The 22,979-nt window shown below is 42.6% G+C and overlaps 1 protein-coding gene across 1 annotated transcript in view; it reads left to right on the top strand.

The window, feature by feature from the left end:
• EPHA4 (EPH receptor A4) overlaps window positions 1-22,979 on the top strand; it is a 105,195-nt gene that overhangs the window by 60,352 nt on the left and 21,864 nt on the right. Inside the window, exons 6-8 of the mRNA XM_036388662.2 lie at window positions 16,289-16,413; window positions 17,581-17,740; window positions 19,642-19,753. Of these exons, the coding sequence (XP_036244555.1) occupies window positions 16,289-16,413; window positions 17,581-17,740; window positions 19,642-19,753 (397 nt within the window). The remainder of the gene's footprint in view (window positions 1-16,288; window positions 16,414-17,580; window positions 17,741-19,641; window positions 19,754-22,979) is intronic.

Below are 22,979 nucleotides of genomic sequence, written 5' to 3'. Positions count from 1 at the left end.
TTGGCTCCCTTTGTTTTGTTTGCATTTTATGAGGGATGGGTGTCCTGCTTGCTCCTTTGCTTGTAGGAGTTGAAGCAGTTGATATTTCTGAATAAACAAACTGCCTGGTGATTTGTTACCTTGTTAGGTTACCTTGAGCTCTGTGTTTCCTTAAGTGGATCAGCAGAGCTGGATGGATGCAGCATGTGCCAATTAGGATGAAAATACAGTGTGTATAAATAAACTTACTTCTTCTCCCCTTGCATCACCCTGGATGTTTTCAAGCTGCCTGTGCTCAAGATCAAGAAATGATCTTTCTGGAGAATATCTCGGGCTCTGTGTCCTGGTTTTCCTGCTGCTGTTGTCAGTGCTGTGCCTAGCCCCTGTGTGTGTGCAGTGCCCCTCTCCTGGCCTGTGCAGCTGTGTGTTCAGTGTCCCAGGGCTGCCCCATCCCTGGCAGAGCAGGGGGCTGGCAGTGCTGCAGTCCTTGCCCCTCTCCTGTGGGCTCCCCAAATCCTGCACTGGCACTCGAGCCCTGCAGTGCTTCAGTGCCCTTTCCAGGCAAGAGCTAAAATGGGTCACGGTGCCACCAGGATTTCAGCACCCCCGACAAGATCCATGGGAATTGGGTATTCTTCTGGGACAGGCTGCAGTTGTGGTGAGCCCAAAATACTGACTTTCTGTGCAGGGAAGGGAAATGCCAGCTGTTACTCAGTTTTATTTAGCTTTTAGGTTTGTTTGTTGTTTATGTCCTTAATTCCTTTACTAAAAGGGAAAAAACCCAAACCTGAAAGATCCCAATCCTTTGAGGATGATGGTATTTTCAGTCAGAAATGGCAAGGGTAAGGAGGAAAGAATTGGGAGTTATGACTCATAAGTTCCACTGGACTTTTTGGTTGGGGACTATATATTCCCATTTTACATTTTGGTGGGTCTTCTTTGAAAGCCCACGTTTCCTTTCAAATGCTGATTAGCATTCCTCATGTGTTGTACAGAGCAGCACAGAAAATGCATATAAGGTCTTACATTATGCCAGTGTGGTTTAGCCTGTGCTGAGCTGCATTTGCAGTCAGTAAAAATTCATGGACATACATTGCCCTTGGTCAGTGTGCACTCCTCATGTCAAAAAAATAATAGTTGCTCAGGCAGATCAAAAGCAATGCATGCCAAGGCCAGGAAAGCTAAGGATTTTAGTGTTTTCTTTTCAATGCACTATTTTCCTGGATATTTATAACTTACCCATAAAGAATTGCTCTATAGTGAAACATCAAAAGACATTGTTAAGTAGATTTCAGTCACAGAGCTTTCTTTAGGTGACTGCATGAACACCCTTAAACTACTACTGGAAAATAAAATTAACTGTTACTGTGAAGGTTGATCAATCCATCTGATTCTCTAAGCTCCCGTATGTTGAGTATAATCCTGGTTTCAATACAAGTAATAGTAAATAATTTCTGTTTGCTGAGAATGAACATAACATTTTTTGATTTTATGTGTGGTGATATTTATGTGCATATTAAAAATCTTATCGATAGGGAGGTGCTGAAGGAAGTTAATTTTGATTTTAAAAATTGCAAGGTCTGTAGTCATTCAGACTGCTAGTTTTATGCTCAGCTCTTGCAAGAGATGTTCCTTTTTTTAATGCAGTCCTGGTGAAGAGCTGTTTATTGTTGTGTTGAAACATAATTTTTGAAGGGCTGTATAACCCCAAGGAAGACTTCATCTCCAAATAGCCGGCAAAGGAGCTCTGTGAATGTGAAGACAGAATTCATCATGCACTCGTGTCACAGTTTCACAGACCCTATGAAATAGTGTAAGCTGGCAAAATCAGTCATTTTCTGTGCTGGCATCCCCCTTCCCTGGTGCCTGGTGAAGCTGTGGGGATGCTCATGCACATCAGCTCAGCAGCCCAGCCCCTGCCGAGTTCCTGGATGTGGGGATGGGGCTGTGCTGTGGGGTTTTGTGGAAGGAGGCTTAAGGTGCTGGGCCAGGCTGTTCCTCAGGAGTCTCTGGACCTTTGGAGGGTGTTGAGGTGACATCCAGCTCAATGGCCCACCTGGGAGAGGTGTAGGAGGGTGAGTGAGTTCATGTCACTGCCCAGCAGAGGAGCGAGTGGCACTCCAGATGCTGGCCACAGCTGGTCTGCCTGTAGCCTTCACAGGCATCCAAGAGTCAATTTAGTTCTTTATTTTTATTCTAAGTACTTGCTACCAGCACAGTCCCACCCTTTCCAGTTACTTGTTCCCTGCAGCCAAAGGATACAAATAGCCTGTTCCAGTAGTCCTTTTTCAGGCACACAAACCCGTGAGGAAACTCATGCACGTATCTGGGTGTGTATAAACAGTCACAGCACCCTGGCCACCCACTTCCCAACAAACCTGATTTAAACTAATCTCTTGGCAAACATCTGGGTGTGTGCCAGCTGTCCAGAGCATGGGAAGTGTGTGTGATACTACCAGCTGCATTCTTTTTTCTGTACAACGTCAGGGTAATGGGAAAAGGGATCTGCAAAGGGGTGTTCTTACTTTGCTTTAAGGTGTTTGTACTAAGGATGATAGACCAGCAAATTATTCCCCAAATGGAGCTGTGTCAAGCCTGAATTCAGTAGGAAAGAAAATCAAAATAAGCATGGACTTGGAAAAGGGGTTGATCCATGAGCATGATACTCTTGAGTGATTTCTTACAGCATCTTGCAGAATTCCAGGGTAATTATATGCATTTTTCTCATTTCCAGTCAGTGGGGTTTCTAAGGCTTCATGTTTTTCTGCTAGACATGAGCAGCGATCCCTCCTGCACATTGTTCAAGCAGGAGGGTTGGGACAAGCTGCCTGCTGTTGTTGGGTTTTATCTGCCCTGATCAGTGAGGTGACCTGCCAGCACGTGCAGGACAGCCTTTTCTTCACCTGCCTTTTCTTCCCCTGCTTTGGCTTTCAAAGGGACTGGTGTTTTGGCTTTGGACATCTGAAGATTTACATTGGATGAGTTACTGTGAAGATTTCTGCAGCAAACCCAGTGGTGTATTTTGGGAAACCACAGATCTTTCAAATATTAATGCAGTGGGAGATCTAGAAAGAAAAGTGATCCTAGTGCTAGAAATTTGGGAATTGGGTGGAACTGAACAGTGGAGGGGATACTTTTGAATGGGCAAATTTCAGCAATGAGCATGAGATTTCTCAGGGACTTAAAGATGCCATGCGTTGACTGCTTCAGGTTTCTTCTGCTGCACGTTTAATTATGTGTGTAAGTTTAAATGTCTGAGTAAGGAGCTTCTCCAAGCTGGCAGATGCAAGTGGGAGTTTCTTCTTAACAACTTCATGTTCTTGCAGAGCCTTTAACTGATGGTCTGTAATAAATGTGTAGTTATAGGCATACGTGCTCCTGTCTTAAAAACAAAACTGGGAAAACTATTGTTGAGAAGGATTAAATTATTATTTTAAGGTAACTGCAGCATTCCACAAAGAAATAATAATTAAAATAACAACTGCCTGCTTTCTGGCAAAGCTGTCTGCACCACCCATTTCCATGAATTTGTATTCAAGGTGGGGGATACAAGTCTTGGTCGGAAGGAAAAAAAAAAAGTGCTTTCTAAAGATCGTTAGTAAATAACCAGCTTCAGGGTTCAGTGAACAGCTTAGACAAGCTGCATGTCAGATAGAGCCAAGATGTAATTGCAGCATTTAAATAAAAGTTTAGTCACATTTTTTAAAAGATCTCGTGGTTTGCTATGGAAAATGGAAGTTAGTTACACACCCTCCTAGGGAAAGAGATGCTTAATTTCAGCATTGGGTAGTGTTGATCATATTTAAGTCATAGAAATTTACTTCAAAGAGGAATAAAATTCTAGTCTCAGTGATGTTGGTACAGATGAATAGTTACCAAACTGAGAGAGATGGAGATGTGGTCCTGCAGCTTTTATTTGCCCTGGACTATTTAACTGTGTGCTCACTTTCCCTGGCAGCAAACTGACATTTCCCATTCCTGGAGCTTGACGATCAGTGTGAGCGCTTCCCTTAAATAACTGGCACAGAAATATTTTCATGTGGAAGCAGAATTTGCCCAAGAATATTTGTGGCTACTAAACATTTAGATGGGCTTCCAAATCCTCTAGTTGTTTTTGCAGCTGACTAAATAAATTGGAAAGCAGCCAGAGAGACAGCAGAGTCCAGTCGGTAGTTCAGCAACAATAAAAGGCTTCGGAGAACTTTATCAAAGCTTCCATTAACCCCCTGCTGATGTCCTCAAACAGGATTTTTTTGAGAGAGTAGAAACACAAAAACTAGGCTGCACAACTGCCCCTGTGTGTCCATTCACAGTTTTTAAATCCACACAGTTACTAATTAAAATGCCATGCAGAGTAGCACAAATAAACATCGCTAGTCCCCGAAGCCCAAAAGTTTCTGCATTGGCTCATAGTTTGGAGGGCAGGATGCTGAACTGACCCCAAAGGGTGGGTGAAGCAGCCCATTCTGGTTCAGATATTCTGTCCTTGTGAAATGTGTGTCAAGTCCATCCATATGCATGAAATCCCACTCCCAGAATGCCGTCCCAAGGCAGCCCGTTATATTTTATTTATGTGTTGCATAGCACTGTGCTAAACCGTGAGGGCTAAATAGAGCTGTGGCATGCCTGCTGGCTCCCTATAATCATGTTTGCCAGCTTCTGGTGGACATCAAAATGCTGAGCACACGAGTGAATACTGCTTCTTTCATTGAGAAATGTCACTTCAGATTTAGCCCCACGTGTGAACTGGTGTGCAGGCAGCGCTTTATTATCGTGGCAGGGCTCCAGTGGGCTTCCCCGCCCAAACAAAGTGGGAGCCTCTCTCTGCATCCACTTGAAGGATTTCATGGCATCTCCTTAGATTAAGGTAATCTGTCTTCATTACTAAATTCAAGAACTAGAGCCCCAGAACTTGGAGTGCACTCTGAGAATGGATTCAGGGTCTCTGAAAATTGTGGTTTGGAAACTGGTGATAACAAAATTGACCATGGTTTTGTATTTACTTTTTTAAATGCAGTCAAAAGAGGTGTAGGAAGCTCAAGCGTTTGTATTTTATTCCTGTGGTCATTTGTATTTCAAACCATCCCTTATGGAAAAATCCTGCTGTTAATTTGAAAGGAAATGATAGCTTTTGTCTCAGCCTTCTGAACTGTTCCTGCAGAGTTTATTAGGACTTTTATCCCTGCTATCGAATTCTATCACCTAGTCTTAAAAGACAATTGACTGATGCTGATTTTTTTATTAAATTCTTCTACTGCTCCATAAAATATCTTTGGTTTTGTCTGTATTAAAATCTATTGAAAGTATCCATGGATTATTACAGTCAGAAAAACCCTTAAACTGTAATGTGCTTTGGATATAAATGTCTTCCAATTCCACAGATTACCAAAGGCTAAAAGGAAAGCACTGAAATTTTTAATGATCTTTTTATTATTTTTAATTTTCTATGTTGCTGTTAAGCGGTCTTATTGCGAGATAATAGAACAAGACAGTTTTGACTGAGCAAAATAGGAAAGTAAAGTGGGCTGGAAGAGGTGTCTGGTATATGAATTGAGTTTTGTGTGCTGTCCCATTTATTTTAGCAAGCAAATCAAGGCATGATCTGGAGACAACCCGCTACAAGGGCTCCCTGGGAAGATTGTGCTTGTCTTGGTAACAGACTGCGTTCTTTAAATCTGTCCTCTGAATCAGCCCCAATTTATCTTCCCAGCATAAAAGGGAATGCAGATGGAGTAGCCACAGCCTCCCTTATAGTTTATCAGGATATTGTGCATGCACATAAATAAGGCAGAAAGTGACTGGAATGTGTAAGTGGCTGGGTGTGAAATCCCATGTTTTTCAAGTTCCCTGGGCACTCAGGGATGGAGCAGCCAAGGGAAGTCCTGGAGGAGCTGCAGGGGTTTGTGGGCTCTCCAGACAGGGGGTGCAGGCTCAGTGGTGCCTTTGCAAGAGGTCAGTGAGTGTCATCCTGTCTGCTGGAATATGGGACTGGAAATGAGGGTCCAAACTCAGGATACAGACCAGTCTGTTTGAATGCTGCACAAGTTATTGTTTTCATGGGCTTTTATTTGCCCAGACTGTAGCTCAGTACTCTTCCAGGACATAAATCTGGCTGGTCTTTGTACAGGTCAACGTCCTCATAAACCACACAAGGTTAATTTTTTTTTTCAAATTTTTATTTATTTATTTTTAGGATTGAAATTTTTCAGACTTTGTAATTGCACTTGCATTGCACAGGAAACCAATTATTCTTTGGAGTGTTTTACACTGAGGCAACCACCTTTAATATTTAATTGCTGATTCCACTTGGGGTTTTTCCAATTGACACAATTTTAAAACAAATAATGCACTGGTTTTCAGTATCCAGAGTAAAACCAAAATAATGAAACCCCTTTATAAGTTTAATTATGTGCCACCTATGATGTAATTGGCTACTGACATCATGAACTAAGATTTTAATTTTAAGGTTTATGTGTTTCAGGAAGCTTAGGACTCTTCCCCAGTTTGTACCTCATCACTTTTTTTTTTTTTAATGAATAGCAAACATAGGTAATTTTGCTTTTTGTAGCAACACTGTGTGCAGAGTTTTTTCTCTCTCATTGGGTCTATTAATGATTTTTAATTTCCTGAACAAATCTGCCTGTCATGGGTGAAGAAAAGGGGGTTTAATTCAGTTGTAGTGAAAGGACCTGGTGGGAGAGCTCCAAGTGTGAGTTAAGTGTGCTGTAGTCTGATCCTCTGTGGTACTTTCCAACAGCACAGAGTATCTTTGTTCCCTGGAGAAGAGACACTTTGATGGGGGAGTATGGCAGAGTGTTTTGCAGCATCCTGCAAGAATGAGGATCTCAAGTTCTGTCAGAGCAGTGTTCTTCACAAAGTGCTACTAACCTGAGCTCAGAAAACCCAAACCTTGATTCAATCACAAGCATTTCTCAACAGCACAGAGATGGTATCATGTCAAATCCACCTAACCTTTGTACAGAAGGTACTCCACTGGAGTTCCAACTGAGCACTCTGAATATCAATTATAATTAAAATGTATAGCTTGTTCAGCTGAAATATAAATACATAAATGCAAACCTTCTGCACCAGCCTTTTCTGTGTGATGGAGCTGAAACTAAATATGGCTGAAGTTCCTTACCTTTGATGGCTTTGAAACAATTTATGCACTCAAGTGTTGAAGTGAGAATTGTGATTTTTATTGTTGAGTGAATCCTTGGTTTGGGTTCTGTTGGGTGCTGCAGGCTCAGGAGGGCATGGCTCAGGCCCAGCCTGCAGTGGCTGTTGGAACTGTGGATCACAGTGGGAGTAAAATGTTTATAATTTTATTACTTTCTTCACCCAAGAATCTTGCCATTTCTGACTTTAGATGATTGATCTGAAAAACCCAAATGGCACAGTCTAAGTCTCTGCTATTATTGCAGCACTTCAGAAACCAGGATGAGGCAATGTGGCCAAATCTATTTATTAAAACAGCGAATGCTGCTTTAGCAGAATGAGTCATGCCATTTATTTATTTATTTATTTTGTTTAGAAGATACTTCGGTATTTCCAAGGCATCTAAGTGGCAAATAGGGCAGAGGCTTCTGCTTGTCTGGATTTTAAAAAGGCTTTTAAGCAGCACTTTTTACAAAATCTAATATTCTTAATGCTGAAGGTAAGTGACAAAGGATGTTACTTAGCACATGTATATACATCATCTAGACATCCATGTTTCAAGTAAATAGGAAGTAACTGTGTGAGAACCAGGGAGAGCAGCATTAGGAGATGCCTTGGGTGCCAAATTACACATTTGCCCTATAATGAATTAACCTTTATGCCATAACTGTTGGGGTAACCACATGCTCAGGTGACTTGGTGGTAAGTATAAGAAAGGACCAGGGAGCAGAAATGAGGCTTTCTGTTAACAGATACAGACATGGGGCATCAGGTGAGAGTTGTCCTATGGCCTGTGAGACAAAGGGCTGCCCCTTTGGGCTATTGCAACAGCAGGGTCACTATTTTTTGTTGTTTTATGGATTATTGAAACACTGTTTTAAGAGGTTTGAAAGCTGTGCACAACAAGTGGTTTGCAGGGCACACATACAGTGCAGTTTGCACAGACATAGTCAGTTATTTCATTGGTTCTGTGCAATTTAGGAACAGCTCTTCCCCTCTTGCGTGTTGACTCATGATGTGTGTGCAAACGTGCCTTAACTGTGGGCAGGAGGATGGCACAATGAAGGAGGAGCAGTGGATGGTTGTTTGACTTGAGGAAGGGCTTAGAGAATGAGATGGGGTCTCATTTCAGGGTAGCTGGTGTTTCTTTAAGGGTAGCTTTGATTTCCTGGTGGAAGGGGCTGAGGGGGAGTGGAGTTTGTTTACAAAAGGCAGCTCAGCAGATCCTCCTCCTGTGCAAGGGTGAAAGACAGGCTATTTCTGGGCAGGAATTAACTCTGGTGGCTACTTCTGGCTTCCTGGGAGGAACAGCAGGGCATGTGGGTGAGGCAGAGCTGCCCTGAGGGAAAGATGCTAAGTGGAGCATTTTGCTTCAGACTACTTATTTTGAACTGTTGGGGAATGCTCCATTTCCAACTTTATCATCTGCTTTAACAGCTAGGGGCTATGGTCTCTAATTCCTCCTTTCAGCTCCTCCCAAGCCACTCTCCTCAGGGGTGCTGTACATTGTGTCACGCCATCAGGGGTTTCTGGTGGTCTGTGCTTGCTTGGACCAGCAGCTGAGAAGTAAGAGGATGATTCGAGCACATCCTTCCCACAAGTGTCCTGCCCAAATTCAGGTCCTGGGGTCCCACCTCTAAGTATGACAGCTCTGGACCACAGCAGTCTCTCTTTGTCTGGACTGCCTGGCCCATTTTTTCTGCTTCTCTCAAGCCAATATAATGCAGTGGAGCATCAATGTTGGCTACTTTAGGCTACAAAATTTATTGCTGTTTATACTGGATCAGATTCCAAGCTCAACCAGAGGGAAGAGTAAGTGCAGCGTGACTTGCTTTGTGACCAGCGGCTCCAAACCTGCTCAGGTCAGACAGCTGCTGACTAATTATCCATCTTAACAAATTACTTATAGCTCTAGAGTTTCCAGAGCAGCTCACAGCTCAAGGTATGTTCACCCTTCCATGTTAATCATTCTAGCATTTAGAAATGTTTTGGTGCTGGGATTTTTAAGTGGTTGTGATGTTCAGATAGATTTTTATAGATTGCTTCCAACTGAAAGGCTTGTTTTCCTGTTTGTTTTAAACTGGCATTGGTACATACAGGAAATACACAGTATTCTGCCATGTTTCTCTTGGCAACTATTAAGTTATCCTTGTCAGAACATGCCAACAAGATTTCTTAGCAAGCTAGCAGAAAGAAAACAAGCAGTTTTCAGATGAAACAGACCCCATGCTTGAGTTGTAATACAAATCTCTTGCTAAATGCTATGTAGATTCTATAATCCTTTGGTTTAAGGCAATCTTTGAGATTGTAGGTTGCAGATTCAGATCTTTGGAGTAATTCCAGACCTGCATTGCATAAGCTGACATCATTATTTCGCCTTCAAAATTGGAGGAGCCAGTACCTGAGCATAATGTATTGCTGTCAAGAGCTGGCCCTCTTTGATCCCCAGAATGAGCCATCTCCTGGGCTTACAAAAATCTTCTTCATCCTCCCTTCATTTCTGATGTAAACCACAGGGAATTCTGGTCACATCTCAATTCCTGTAATAGTTTTCATCTTAATTAGAGGGGTTCTGGTATGTTGAAGTAGTCTGTGCTAAAAGTGACACAGAACTGGATGTGCAGCCCAGAAAATCCACAGGCTCTTTGTGGATGCTCAGCAGCCACTGCTAGTTGCCAAGAAATGAAGCTGGACTTAGGTAGTAAAAGTACAGCACTCTAATAATCCTCAACTACTACTATTTGTTGCTGCTGAGAGCCTGGGTTTTCCTTCAAGCTTTTGATTTGATGCAAGTCAGAGCCAGCTTTTGTGGTTTGGCAAGTTTTGCAGCACAGGTTCTTTTGGGAGAGGCAAGAAATGAAAACTTTAAAACAGAGGAAATGTTTAAAACATAATAATACTGTGTTAACAGTCTTTAAAATCTCATTTTCTAGCCCCTTTCTTTATGAACACGTCATTACAAACAACTGATGTGAGCTGGTCCCTAGGTTTGAGAGCCTGTCACTTGTTTTCCTCGGAGGTCTTTGACTGGGTTGCAGAGCCTGGAAAGCAAGGGAAAGATCCCTTGTGCCTATTATTTTGGGATGAAGGTGTCCTGTGAGAATATCCTGTGGCCAAGCTGGTGCTTTCCCTCAGCAGTGTAATTTCTAGCAAGAAGGAGGGAAAGTTCAGCTCAGCAGCATTAGGGCTGGTTAAAGGGATTGGGAGAAGGAGGCCAAGCTCAGCTGTCACACTCCTTCTCCTTTCACTGGCTGGGATTTTGGTGTGTTGGTGGATAACCTGGGGCACTTTACTCCACGGGAGGAGATTTAAAGTCTTTGCTTTAAACACTAAAAGCGTGAAAATGCTGCCCTGAATCTTGGCTGTCTCCCTCCCCAGGCTGGAGGTGTTCCTCGCCAGTCGTCATTCCTGGGGGAAGGAGAGGCAGACGGTGGGAAGACAGAGGACTCGGGAATGTCTTGGGAAGCTTCCAGTGGCTTGGTTGAGCAATCAGGCTCTAGATCCTTGTCCAAGTCCTAACCTGGCCCAATCATCACTAGCACAAATGTTTGCTCCACTTTTACAGAGGGAATAATGAAAAAAGCCCCAAATATGCATGTGGTTAGTTTTTAAAGCACAGAGGCAGCCCACAGACTCTGGCAGGTCCCTGGGAGAAGGCGTAGCTGTCATGCTGACAGTGAGGAATGGGAATGCCAGACTCCAGCTTGGCTCCTCAGACGTGCACAGACATCTAATCTGGGAGTGCACATCACCTCACACATGTGCAGGAGCCTTTGCTGTGCTTATCTTGATGAGCATACATGCCTTGTACATGTGCTTTGCATATGTTTGGAACTGTGGTCATGCTAAAATGTTTTCTGGTCCCAGTGAGGCCACATCTGGAGTGCTGGGTCCAGTTCTGGGATCCTCAGTACAAAAACGAAAAAGAGTGACTGGAGAGAGTGCAGTGGATGCCACAAAGATGATGAGGGGTCTGGAGCATCTCTCTTATGAGGAGAGACTGTGGGGTCTGGGCCTGGTTAGTCTGGAGGAGACAGGAGATCTCATTAATGCCTACCAATATCTCAAAGGGGTGCCAAGAGCATGGTGCCAGGCTCTTTTCAGTGGTGCCCAGTGATGGGACAAGGAGCAAAGGCCATAAACTAAAACATAAGCAGTTCCTCAGCATGAGCAGCACTGGAACAGCCACCCAGGGAGGTCATGGAATCTCCCCTTCTGGAGACATTCCAAACCCATTTGGATTAATTTCTGTGTAACCTGCCCAGGTGACCCTGCCTTGGCAGGGGATTGGACTGGATGATCTCCAGAGGTCCCTTCCAACCCCAACAATGCTGTGATTCTGTGAAAGAGAACTGCCTTCTTTTTAATTTAATCTGATAAATATGTTTTAGTTTTATGTAAAACTGTGTAAATAATTTTATGTTACTAAAGAGGGTTGGACATTTCTCTCTTCCCTCGATTTGAAGTCAGTGTGACAGCTAGTCAACTAAAATGCCCTCTTACATGAATAAAAGAATCAGAATCTGGTCCAGAGCATGGGCCTTTAGAAATTATTAAAAATGTATTTGATTCTTTGTGCTGTATATCGTTTTCCTGCTGTGAGATTATTTACTAATATAATTTACAAAATCTCATGTAAACGCCCACAGTGTTACAAGGTAAATAGTCAAAGAGAAAACCTGAATTGTGCCTGGTTCCCTTAAATATGTTGCATCCTAATCAAGAGAAGATTTTTTTAATGAAAGACCTTTTATTTTCTTGCTTTGATTTCTAAGAGGACTTTTCTTCAGTGTTAGATTCTCAGAAATATTTTCTCTTTTTTTTTCTCTTTTTTTTTTTTTAAGTAATTAATAATGGAGCAGGCTTTTAGTATCTACCCTGGAAGGTAAAAACCCTTAATCACAGTAACATCATTAGTGCTTTCAAGCATTTAATTTTGCTGCTTGACAAAGTGCATAGCCATTGATAAGAACAAATAAGTGTTGTGTGCAATTGAGGGAATAAAGAAAAGCATGAAAACCCCTAAGCTTCAAGTAATTAAATTTAAATATGTTATTTGAATTTAGCTGAGATAATGTACAAACTGTGGGTATATTTTTCAGTCTGTGAAAGACCCCTTGAGTAAACATGATCCATTTAAATTCAAATCATGGGGAATGGAAAGTAAACCCCGCTGTGGGTAAGAAGGCATCTTCAATAAAACACTGGGCATTGTGTATCTTTGATATCTGAGTACTCATGTGCTGTAGTTTCATAAAGGGCTGTTTTCACTCATGGATGCCTACATGCCAGAGACTTTATTGCATCTATTTATTTCCTGTTTTTTTCCTCTTTCCATTCCCCCACCCCTCCTAATTTGAACCAGTAATGAAAAACTGACACTCTGCCTCTGCCATCCTTTAAAGTGCCTCAAAAGTGCAACAATTCAGCACTGGCTAGCCTTGGGACATGGCTTTATGGCATTTGGGTGAAGTTTTTGTAGTACATCTGTGCTCTTTCTCTCTCTGTAGGCCGCAAGCTCAGAACTGAGGTAATAAAACTACTAGTAGGTGTTTAATGGCAGGTTATTGAGGAAGTAGATGAAAGAAAATTGCAACATTCACATCAGTAGGGAGTGGGGTTTTTAAGGGAGAGGAACTGCTGAGCTTTGAACTCAGAAAAGTTACACTTGGTGCTTTTGTTCAAGGGGAGACCCCTTTTTAGACACCAAAATACCTCATTTTGTGAAATGGGCTGTTCTGGTAGAATTGGTGCTTGGTATGTGCAGTCTGTGCACGTGTGGCAGAAAGCTGGCTGTTGTAAGCAGTGATGATTGAGAAACAAGTCATTGCTTACTGCTCCTTTCCAAACATAAAGGAGCAGGGTGGAGGAAAGTGCAAAAAATGAAGGAAGAAGTGATCTCCCACTCCTTTCCATAAGTTTCATGGGATCTTACTGTGAACACCTTAATTGTGAACATTATTACTTTTGGTCAAGCTGTCCTCAATGTGATTTATGTAGGAATGTATGCATCTAATGAACAGTTAGCCCACGCACATAGGAGAGAGTATTCTCTCTTTTATTCTGCTTGTGATCAAAGCATCATTTTACAACCTGTTACACGTTTATCTTCACATCATCCCTAAGAGGCAATTTCAAGGCAAAAGGCAGAAGAAAGAATGTAAATATTTTGCACAAGCTCGCTCAGAAGGCTGTGTCTGCTGCCTGGAGTGCCATGTTGAGCTGGCAGTGCTGACATCCTCTTCATCCTGCACAATATTGACCAGACTCTTATGTCCTTTGGTAATACATGTGCAAGGAGAAACTGGTGTTCTTCCAGGAGTCCAGTCTTTCAGGTCAGATGGTGGATCCTGAAAAGCAAGGGTTAAAAATAAACCTGATTTGTAGGGCTATTTGCAGAAATAAAAGGGAATTGGTAAATGAGGATTATATGCAGTGGGATAACTGTAGTATCCTCTGGGTACCGGGTCTAGCTCCTCAAGGTCCTCAGAGTTTCAGCTTCCATCCTATTGCACAGACCACTGTAGGTCTGTGCTGCAGGGATGTCACTCCTGAACAGCTTCTTGCAGTTCTCTAGTTGGACTTTGGCATCCTTAGGATTTCTGTATAGCTATGGAGAGGCAGGGTGTGCAGTCAAAACAAAGGAACAAATGGCTCATCTGCAGAATCCAGGACAAAAGAAGATACTAAAAGTTAAGGAGGATGAATTTGCATATAAAGGGCAGGAAGGGAAAAATATGGCCATTCTTAAAAGTGTAAGGAGTAATGAAGGAATTGATGTTCAGGTCCTTTTTGTGTTCTGGAAGCCAGGAGCATGTTGCTTATTGCAGTATGGTGCCATGCCTAAGATCAGCTGTCCATTTTTTGTGAGAAGTGAGAAAGCACTTGTTAAGCTATATAAAGCTGAGAGTCTTTCACTAGAAGGCTTAGTTAATATAAATTCTTCTGCTGCAAATAGCCATTTTACAGAGAAGAAATGTGTTTTCATACAGCACTTACCTGCCCAATATTGAAGGACTCACTAAATTCCAATATAGATGCTGGCTGAAATGAAATGGCAAACCAAAGAGGTTAAAGAGAGGATAAAGGAAAGAAAGGGAACTTTCTCTCTACAGTTCTTGAGGTCAGAGCAGCATAAGTGATGGATTCTCAGTAAAAAGAATTGCTTGTCTGCCCTGCATGAGGCAGCGATTAACTAAGCAGATTTCTCTCCGCTTGGTTTATCAGTAATGGCGTGTGCGTGTGTGTTTTAGGGTAACAAATCTGATTTCTAATTTATTAGCTGAGCAGTATTCTTATTGCAGAGGGGAATTAAAAAAAGGTTTGATTCTCTCTTGAGGAAGTGTGAGGTTATTAAGCAGGTTTGCAGTCGGGCCACAGATATAATTTGATGGAGCACACCTGGATCCTCCCTGTTGGCTGTGTGTTTATAGTCTCCTCTGTCATTCAGTATTTGCCTTTGCCTGTGAGAGACAGACAAGGAAAAAAGAGATAAAGGTTTTGGAGGCATTTCTAACAGAGATGCCAAACTGTCAAATAGTAAATCGGGAAGCAGCTCCCTGATGGTTTCACATCAAGAGGAGACACCCTTTTGTGACTGCAGCATCTATCGGCTATTTTCACTTCCATCAGAACTGTCTGATATGGTCAAGTAGGTTTGAGGCTTTCAACATTCAATTTTCCTTTCATTTATAGTGACTGTTTTATTTATTTGCCTTTCTTGGTAGTTTTCAAGGATATCTCTTTCAAGGATACTTTTAACTTTATAACGTTTTCATGGATCATCATTCCAAAGTTAAAGGTAGAAAAAGAAACAAAAAGAAAGGGAAGTGGGGGGGAAAAAGAGCAGCTACAGCATCAGGGGACAAAAGAAGAAATATATTCAATTTGGGAAGACCTCTAATCTCTGGTTATACAGGACAGCTTTGTTAGATAAGATTAAAAATTTCATGAATGTCCCTTTTTATCCCTGGAGACTCCACCATTTATACCAGCTATTGTCAGCATCAAAAGAGCTTGATAACAGCTGGCTAGAGATGTGACCACACAGCAACACAACAGCAAGAAAGGGGCAGCCGGGTTCATAAATCTTCAGAAAGCCCATTCCCCAGCTCAGCCATGAATCTGCTGCTATCACAGGCAAAGGGAGAAGGCATTGTCCTCCAGCCAGTCAGAAACCTGAACTTCAGCATTAGCAGGGGCTCTTTAAGCAGTGCACGGTGCACAAAGAGATGTTTTCCATTATCTTCTTCATTGCAGCCTTTATTACTGACACAGATACAGTTTAAAGGGTCTTGGAGTTTAGCTTGTTGCTAGGTAGAGTTTTTCCAAAAATGCTGCAGCCCTTACCCGTGGTGATGCAATCCTGCTCTTTCTGTTCATGGCATCAATGCAGCACCACGTGGGACAGGGTCAGGAGATGCCATTTTGGCACACACTGGACCAGTCTCTGGTATCTTTTGGCTGGGAAGGAGCTACCAAAGCCAGAATCTGGCCCTTGGCCATTTTCCAGGGACTGCTCACAGATTTGGGTGTAAGCAGGGCAAGTTATTAGGCACAAATTGGCTCAGATTGTTGAAATACAAGTTTTCTGGTTTTAATGGGAGGGCCCAAATTCATATGTATTCAGCTTTACTCTGGCCTTACTAAATTCAGTGGCAATATTTTCTCAGCTTTAGATAAAACAAGATTGGAACTTCAGGTACTTCATAGTTCCTTTAAAGTAAATAGCTAATGGAATAACATCAGTTAATTTTAGGAGATGGAAGAAGAGAGCAACGGTGGACCAAAATGACACAGGACAAAAATAAGAGATCCTTTAAGTACCATGATCTCTTATAAAGGTTTTTACCTGGGTCTCATGAACACTGCAGTGCTTAGACAACTGTGTTGTTACTTCAAAACCCACCTATCTAGTACTGTCCAGCATCCAAACCCAATCCTTCTTAGAGAAGATTAAATGTCATTTTGGTAGAGAAAACAGGAAAAATCTTTAATGTTTCTAATTTCCCCTCACCCCCCAGGGAAAACACAATTTCTGAAAGTGCTCGTGTTGTGAAAGTTACAACTAAAAATACATGCTCCTCATTAAAACTAAATGATTGCTTATAATGTTTCTTTGTTTTTTGTTGTTTTTTTTTTCTCCTGGCAGCTCCGTCCCCGATTGCATTGATCCAGGCTAAGGAGATAACAAGGCACAGTGTTGCCTTGGCTTGGCTGGAACCTGACAGGCCAAATGGAGTCATCCTGGAGTATGAGGTCAAATACTATGAAAAGGTACTCCTCAAAAATGGACAAGCCAGGAGTTTCCTTTGGGCTTGGGCACAATTTTTTTACTCCATTCTACTGTGGTTTATTTCCAGATAGGATTCCATCATTTGAAACGAAATAGATTCAGTTTAATAAAATCCAATTAAGGATTTTATGCACTTGAATGGTTGCTTGAAAGAGTAAGACTCATAGGCTGTTCCTGCTGTACAGTATGAATTTATTTTGTTATTTCTTACCTGCCTAGAAACTGAGCTTTTATAGCAATCACATTTATAATGAGAGTCAATAGTGTTGGGCAGAAGTGAGACATTAGCTTTACTTCATAGACAGAAGTATAATAATGAACTATATAACAGAGTCATAATAATAAGATCTGTTTGCCGACAGCTTCTGCTTAGAGTGATAGCGTGGACTGGCTGGCTTTTAATAGAGAATAAGGAGAGAAAATTAGATTCTTCATACTTTCCAAGTTAGAGGGAGATGTTATTCCTTCAAATAACTTCTCAAGTAGGGAATTATGAAAAGAGCCATTTTCTTTGAAGGGTCTCTGCAAAAATGAACAATTACCTGCTCTTGCTTGTGCGTGCTGTCTCTCACATGCACATGAATACTTCTAATTTTTTTATTTAAAAAAATCACTTACTTGCTTTCCACATACATTAAAAGGCATCTGCTTTGCAGGGAAGCTAGACTATTATATTTCCTGATAGATTTTTCCAGCCAGAAATAGAATGATTTTTAATAATGGACTTTCTGGAAGATATTTTCTAAGTCTTTTCTTTTTTAAAATATTTTTATCATTTTTTTTAATGGCTTCTGGCTGGTTGGAAGAAAAGGAAAGTGCCAGCATGTGTGAGTAAAACGTGCTTGTTCATCAAGAGGATCCTATTTGAACGCTTGGCTGTTTTCCAAGGGTTTTCATTGTGTGACTTCTTAAATAATCAGTGATATATGAGCATCATACGTACTGCCTCATCCTCCTTTTTTGGCTTGCTCAGAGCCCCGTGCAGCACACGGTGCTAGGGGGATTGAGCAAGGCCAGCAGCAGGAGCCCTCAGGGTGTATTTTGAGAATTCCATTGCTGTTACTCATCTTTGATCAGACAGTTTTGGCAAGGCAGCAGGGTTCCAGGTTCACAGCTTCACTCCATCACCCCGTGCTCTGCCTTGGCAGGACCAGAACGAGCGCAGCTATCGCATCGTGAAAACGGCCTCCAGGAACACAGACATCAAAGGGCTCAACCCCCTGACCTCCTACGTGTTCCACGTGAGGGCCAGGACAGCAGCAGGCTATGGGGACTTCAGTGGGCCCTTCGAGTTCACCACCAACACAGGTAAAGGCATCCCCACCCTGTCCCTCTGCTGCTCCTCCTGCAGGGAGTGCTGATATAATGGGCTGTGTGTGGGGAGTTTCATGTTGGGTGCTTGTGTGATAGATGAGTAATGCCATGATTGACTCTCACAATTAATAGACAAATATCATGTATATAGGTTAAGAAAAGTTTTATAGATTTATAGTTGTGTTGTACCCCCTGGCATGGTTATCAAGGGACAATGGGAGTTGGGACAGCTGGGAGGGCTGGCTTGTCACTATGGAACACCTGACCTCCAATCAGGATTTGAGGAAGAGATCTCCACCACTGGACAGCAAAGAAGGGATTGATGGACAGAACTTTGGGAGGGGTTAAAAGGTTAAAAAGGGAAAACTTTCATTGTGAGGGGGCTAAGCACATGGCAGGGGAAAATCTTTTGCTCCCAGCGCTGTAACCTTTCTTCTTTATTCAGTCTTCCATTGTATTTTTGAGAAGGTTTAATAAACCTTCCTAAACTATGAAAAGTGAGTAGCTGTTTCTCACACTTGGGCTGTGGTGTGTGTGCTCTGAGAAGATGTTCCTGCATGGCCACATGGCTGTTGGTGATGGCATGATGCTGGCCCAAGACATGTATTTGGATGTGCTGTATTATTGTATTTGAAGGGACCCCCGTGGCAGGGAGGAATGGTGAATCTGACTCCATGTTCTCAGAAGGCTCATTTATTATTTTATGATACTATATTATATTAGAGAATACTAAACTAAGCTATACTAAAGAATACAGAAAGGATACTTACAGAAGGCTAAAAAAGATAATAATGAAAACTCCTGACTCTCTCCAGAGTCCTGACACAGCTTGGCCCTGATTGGCCAATGAGTGAAACAACTCACACCAGAATCTAATGAAACAATCACCTGTGGGTGAACAATCTCCAAAGACATTCCACATGTGAGCAGAACACAGGAGAAGCAAATGAGATAATAGTTTTCCTTTTTCTCTGAGGCTTCTCAGCATCCTAGGAGAAAAATCCTGGGGGAAGGGATTTTTCCAGAGAATGTGAATTCCACACTGTATTGTAGATTCTAGCAGTGACAGTGCTTCACTGTGGTGTAGGGAAATAGGCATTCCATAAGCACTTGGAAGCCATTGATGCTTCAGAGATTTTGTTTTCTGAAAAGCAGACATTTGCACATTTCTGGAATATCTTATTTCAAGGAGAATAGAACCCTGTTACTCTCCTTTACAAGCTATTGACACAGATCAGTCAGGTGTCCTACATCAGCTTCCATACTTGCACTTTTCTTTAGACAGTTATATAAAGACAAGAATGTTCAAACTATGTTGTCAGTAAGGCTTTTCACTTTGTTCAAAGAAACATGCAGATTTAGCCCCCAAAATGTTTGCTTTTCAGTGGCAGAAAGGCACTGTGACCAAACCTATTTTATTTCGGACATATAGGTCTCCTTAAATCAAGTGAAGGTCATGCCAGTTAGTGGCAATATCATTCAGGAAGTTAACAACTGAAGACAATCCATCAGGAAGAGAGTAGACGTTTTAAAATTACTCTCCTACTCTGGAGTGATCATCTGGGCCCCCTGAAAGAAAAAGGAGGAAAGAAGTGTGGAAAGCAATTAGAAAGGCAAAAAAATTCATCATTATACCCTCTGAGCAGCACTGGAGAGGAGGAGTCCTTGTGCCTGGTGAACTGAAGTTCCCCAAATAATTATCAAGCATCATGTCTTCAGCTCATTAGCAGTTGGAAAAATTGTGTCAAATGGCTATAAAATAAAGGCCTGGAAGTAGGTGTGAGTGCTACTCTAAACTGCCTTCATAAGCCAGAAAGCTCATTGAGCTCATTGAGTGCTACCTAGGTTGATTTTTTGAGGTTGTCTGACACAAATGCTCCCTTTTCTGTTTTCAGTTCCTTCCCCCATCATTGGCGATGGTACCAATCCCACAGTGCTTCTTGTTTCAGTGGCTGGCAGTGTTGTTCTTGTGGTCATTCTCATTGCAGCCTTTGTCATCAGCAGGAGGTAAGAACTTAAGCTTCTCTCTCCCTCTCTCTCTTTCATCAGGCAGCTTTTTGTCTCCTCCAAACAAAGCTAAATTCTTTGATTAGCATCATAAACAGTACATTTGCATTACAAGCCTTCTCCCGTGTAGCTTTGATCTTCTCGACGTTAGTACCAAACAGCATGTGATGTAATGGCAATAGTTCCAGCTCTATTTGCCCTTCAAATGCAAAGCTGATTCCAATAACTGGCATTGAGAAGCAAGCCAGCTAGAGATTTGTGGTTAGTGTAATTTGAAGTTAAGTTTAATGGGTATGGGTACAGTAGATTTTCTTGGACTGACTCCTGACAGACAGGGAATAAACAATGGCAGTTTTGTTAACTAAGCCATCAGACTGCTATGCTGGTGATTTTTGTGCTAGTCAGTGAGTCTGTACTAGTCCTTCCTGTGTGAGGGAGTATGACTGTAAAATGGAAGCCACAGTCATTCAGCATCAGATGCAGTAACACAGCAGAACTGGATCGATGGGTATTTCATCAATGCAGCACCATAATCTTCACCAAGTGCTTGTTCATTCTCCCAAATTCAACCCAGGCATCAGGAACAATTCTGTGAGTGGGAGGACAGTGTAGCAGAAACACAGTGTGAGTGTTTCTGTCTTCATCTTTGTGTTCAATCTCATTTAAAAAGATCAGCATGATCTTGCTTCAGTGTAATTTTGAGATAAAACTGCTTGTATCATTACTGCATCTGAAGCCTGGGATCTGAGTGATGCACACTTTGTCAATCTCTGTTGGTCAGTTTAATGGCATCAGCAGTAAATGCACTCAAACTCCTCTTCATTTGCTCTCTTTAAATTGTCCTGGGGAGCAGTTAAGTGACTATGATTGTAATATCTGGAAAGTAGACATGCATTGTGATCACTTTCTGTGGGTGTTCAACTCAAAGCCTCCGTGCTGGCAAGAGCAAAGACGAGCAGAACATATGAAAATGTGGTGTGGAGAGACAGGTTTATTAAAAGCCATTGCAACAGAAAATAGCATCACTGAGCTTGATGACTTAATCTCCTCTTGCTTTTATTGATCACTTTATTATTTAAGGTAGGATTGATAGCAGGATACATTGGATTTCTAATTATGAGTCGCCACCTTGGAGAATTGAGCCTGTCGAGCTGCTTTGAGATGATTCCTTCCCCTTCTCCCCCCATAAAAAAATGTCTCTTCCCAAGGCTGATAAACACTGCTTGGTGATTGGCCCTCAATGGATCACGCTTTAGAAAATGAACTGTCAACCCCTTGCCCTGGTATTGATTCTCGTTAGGATCGGCCATAAAGCTGTCAGAGGAGAGGCTGCCTGGAGCCAGGTACTGACAGACCTGCTGGGCTCAGACAGCTCTGCCCAGGGCTGTCTGCTCACTTATCTCTGCCCAGGGGTGTGCAGTCACACAAAGGCACCTCAGAGCAGGTGGCAGCAGGGACAACAGCCACTCCGGGCACTGGTGGCAGTGGAGATAAAACATCCTGGTGGCCCTGGGCTCGGGGATGTCCCCTGGCTCTGCCTGGTCCAGGCACTGGTGGCAATGGAGATAAAACATCCTGGTGGCTATGGGCTCGGGGATGTCCCCTGGCTCTGTGCTGGTCCCTCTCAGAGGGGCCTTGGAAGGGGAAAGACAGAGCAAGATGAATGAAATACTAGGACAGTGAAAGTACTCTGTGCATACTAATGATGCCTTGCTAATTAATAGCCCTTAATACACAGCTCTCCAGTAGCTGGAAGTAGCTCTCAATAAACAGAATCTACTTTAACATTCACTGTTACTCTAATGATTTTAACCACCATCACAATGTCATTTAGAGGTGTGGACTTTGGGGATATTTCACGATGTTCCTACGCCAGCAGAAGTTAATAGCAAAATAATTATACTTTGTTACAAAATTACTTCAGATGAGAATAAGCTTTCTGTCCAGAGAGTCCCCATGAGAAGGTTTTGTAATCTAACCATGACCTGAAAGTCATATTTGTACAATCAAGCCTGTGCTTGGCCTGCAGACATGGCCTCTGTGCATCCACGAGCCAGTGTGGGAACAGGGCATATGCTGTGGGTGCCCACTTTTGAACACTGGGTTATTACTGATAATTTAGCCTCATGCTTTTTTCAAGACATTGTTCAAATCCCAAAATTCATCTTTCCAGCAGAATTAGTCCAAGGACTTTGCCTTCAGGCAGCTCAGGCTGTTTGGCTCTGTCCTGCTATGCGAGAAGCAATCTGCCTAATGTTCCTGTAAACTTCCCGAGGTTTGGATGGGGACATCCATGGAGCAGCAGGCAGGACAAGGCGTGGGTGGTCCTAAACCCTGCTCTGAAGGAATGCTGAGGGAAGCTGCAGCATCTCAAAACGAGTTGTAAAGGATTTGGGGAAGTGTAAAACAGAGAGAGACACCTTCTAAAAGGGCTTGTGTGTAGTAAGATGGTCTGACCAAATCCTCCGGTCACCTGAAAGCTTCTGTCTGAAATTCTTCCAGCTGAGAGATTGATTTATCTTTGCTCTGCTGACACATTTGCCCACCTTTTCCCGGTGGTGTTGGAGCAGGTGCTCTGCCAGCCTGGTGCCTGAGCCCCCCATCCCCTCTTTGTGTGGGAAGGAGGAGGTAGGAGTAGGGCCATGGCAACCAGGTCCTGCTGTTTCACCTCAGTGCCTGCCAATTCCCCCCCGCTGTTAACTCCTCTTCATCACCAGCCCCACCTGTAGCTCTGCCTGTCTCTGACCCCTGCAGCTCCTGAAAGCTCCTGTGTTCTTTTCCTGAATGCCGGCTACTTAATCAGCACTGCCCAAATCCCCGTAATTAGGGGGTTCGGATCTGTGACAAAGGCTCCCTTCTGCCACTCAGGTGAGCTGCCCCAGAGGCGTGGGGCTCCTGGGCTGCTCTCCAGGACAATGGCACACAGCAGTGTCCTGCCCAAAGCCAGGCAGGAGAGGTCAGCAGGTGACACGGCGAGAGGTGGAAGTAGGTAGTTAGTTTAGAAGGTATTATTTAAACTTAATAAGCTACAATTACATTGCTTGAACAGTAATCCCTTTGTTTCCCTTTGCTTTTTGCTGCCTTTGAGTTTTGGTGGGGGAAGGTTATTTTTTAATCTGTTGTGAGGGTGCTTGAACTTTTTAAAATAAAATAAAGATAATTTTTTTCATACTTAAAATGCTTTCATGCAAAGTCTGTTTGCATTTTGTATTTCCCATCTGTGCCT

This window comes from Molothrus ater, chromosome 10 (genome assembly GCF_012460135.2).
Source record: "Molothrus ater isolate BHLD 08-10-18 breed brown headed cowbird chromosome 10, BPBGC_Mater_1.1, whole genome shotgun sequence".
In the NCBI taxonomy this organism is placed as follows: domain Eukaryota; kingdom Metazoa; phylum Chordata; class Aves; order Passeriformes; family Icteridae; genus Molothrus; species Molothrus ater.
The sequence above is the reverse complement of the archived record's forward strand: the minus strand, read 5'-3'. Positions and strand labels throughout refer to the sequence as shown.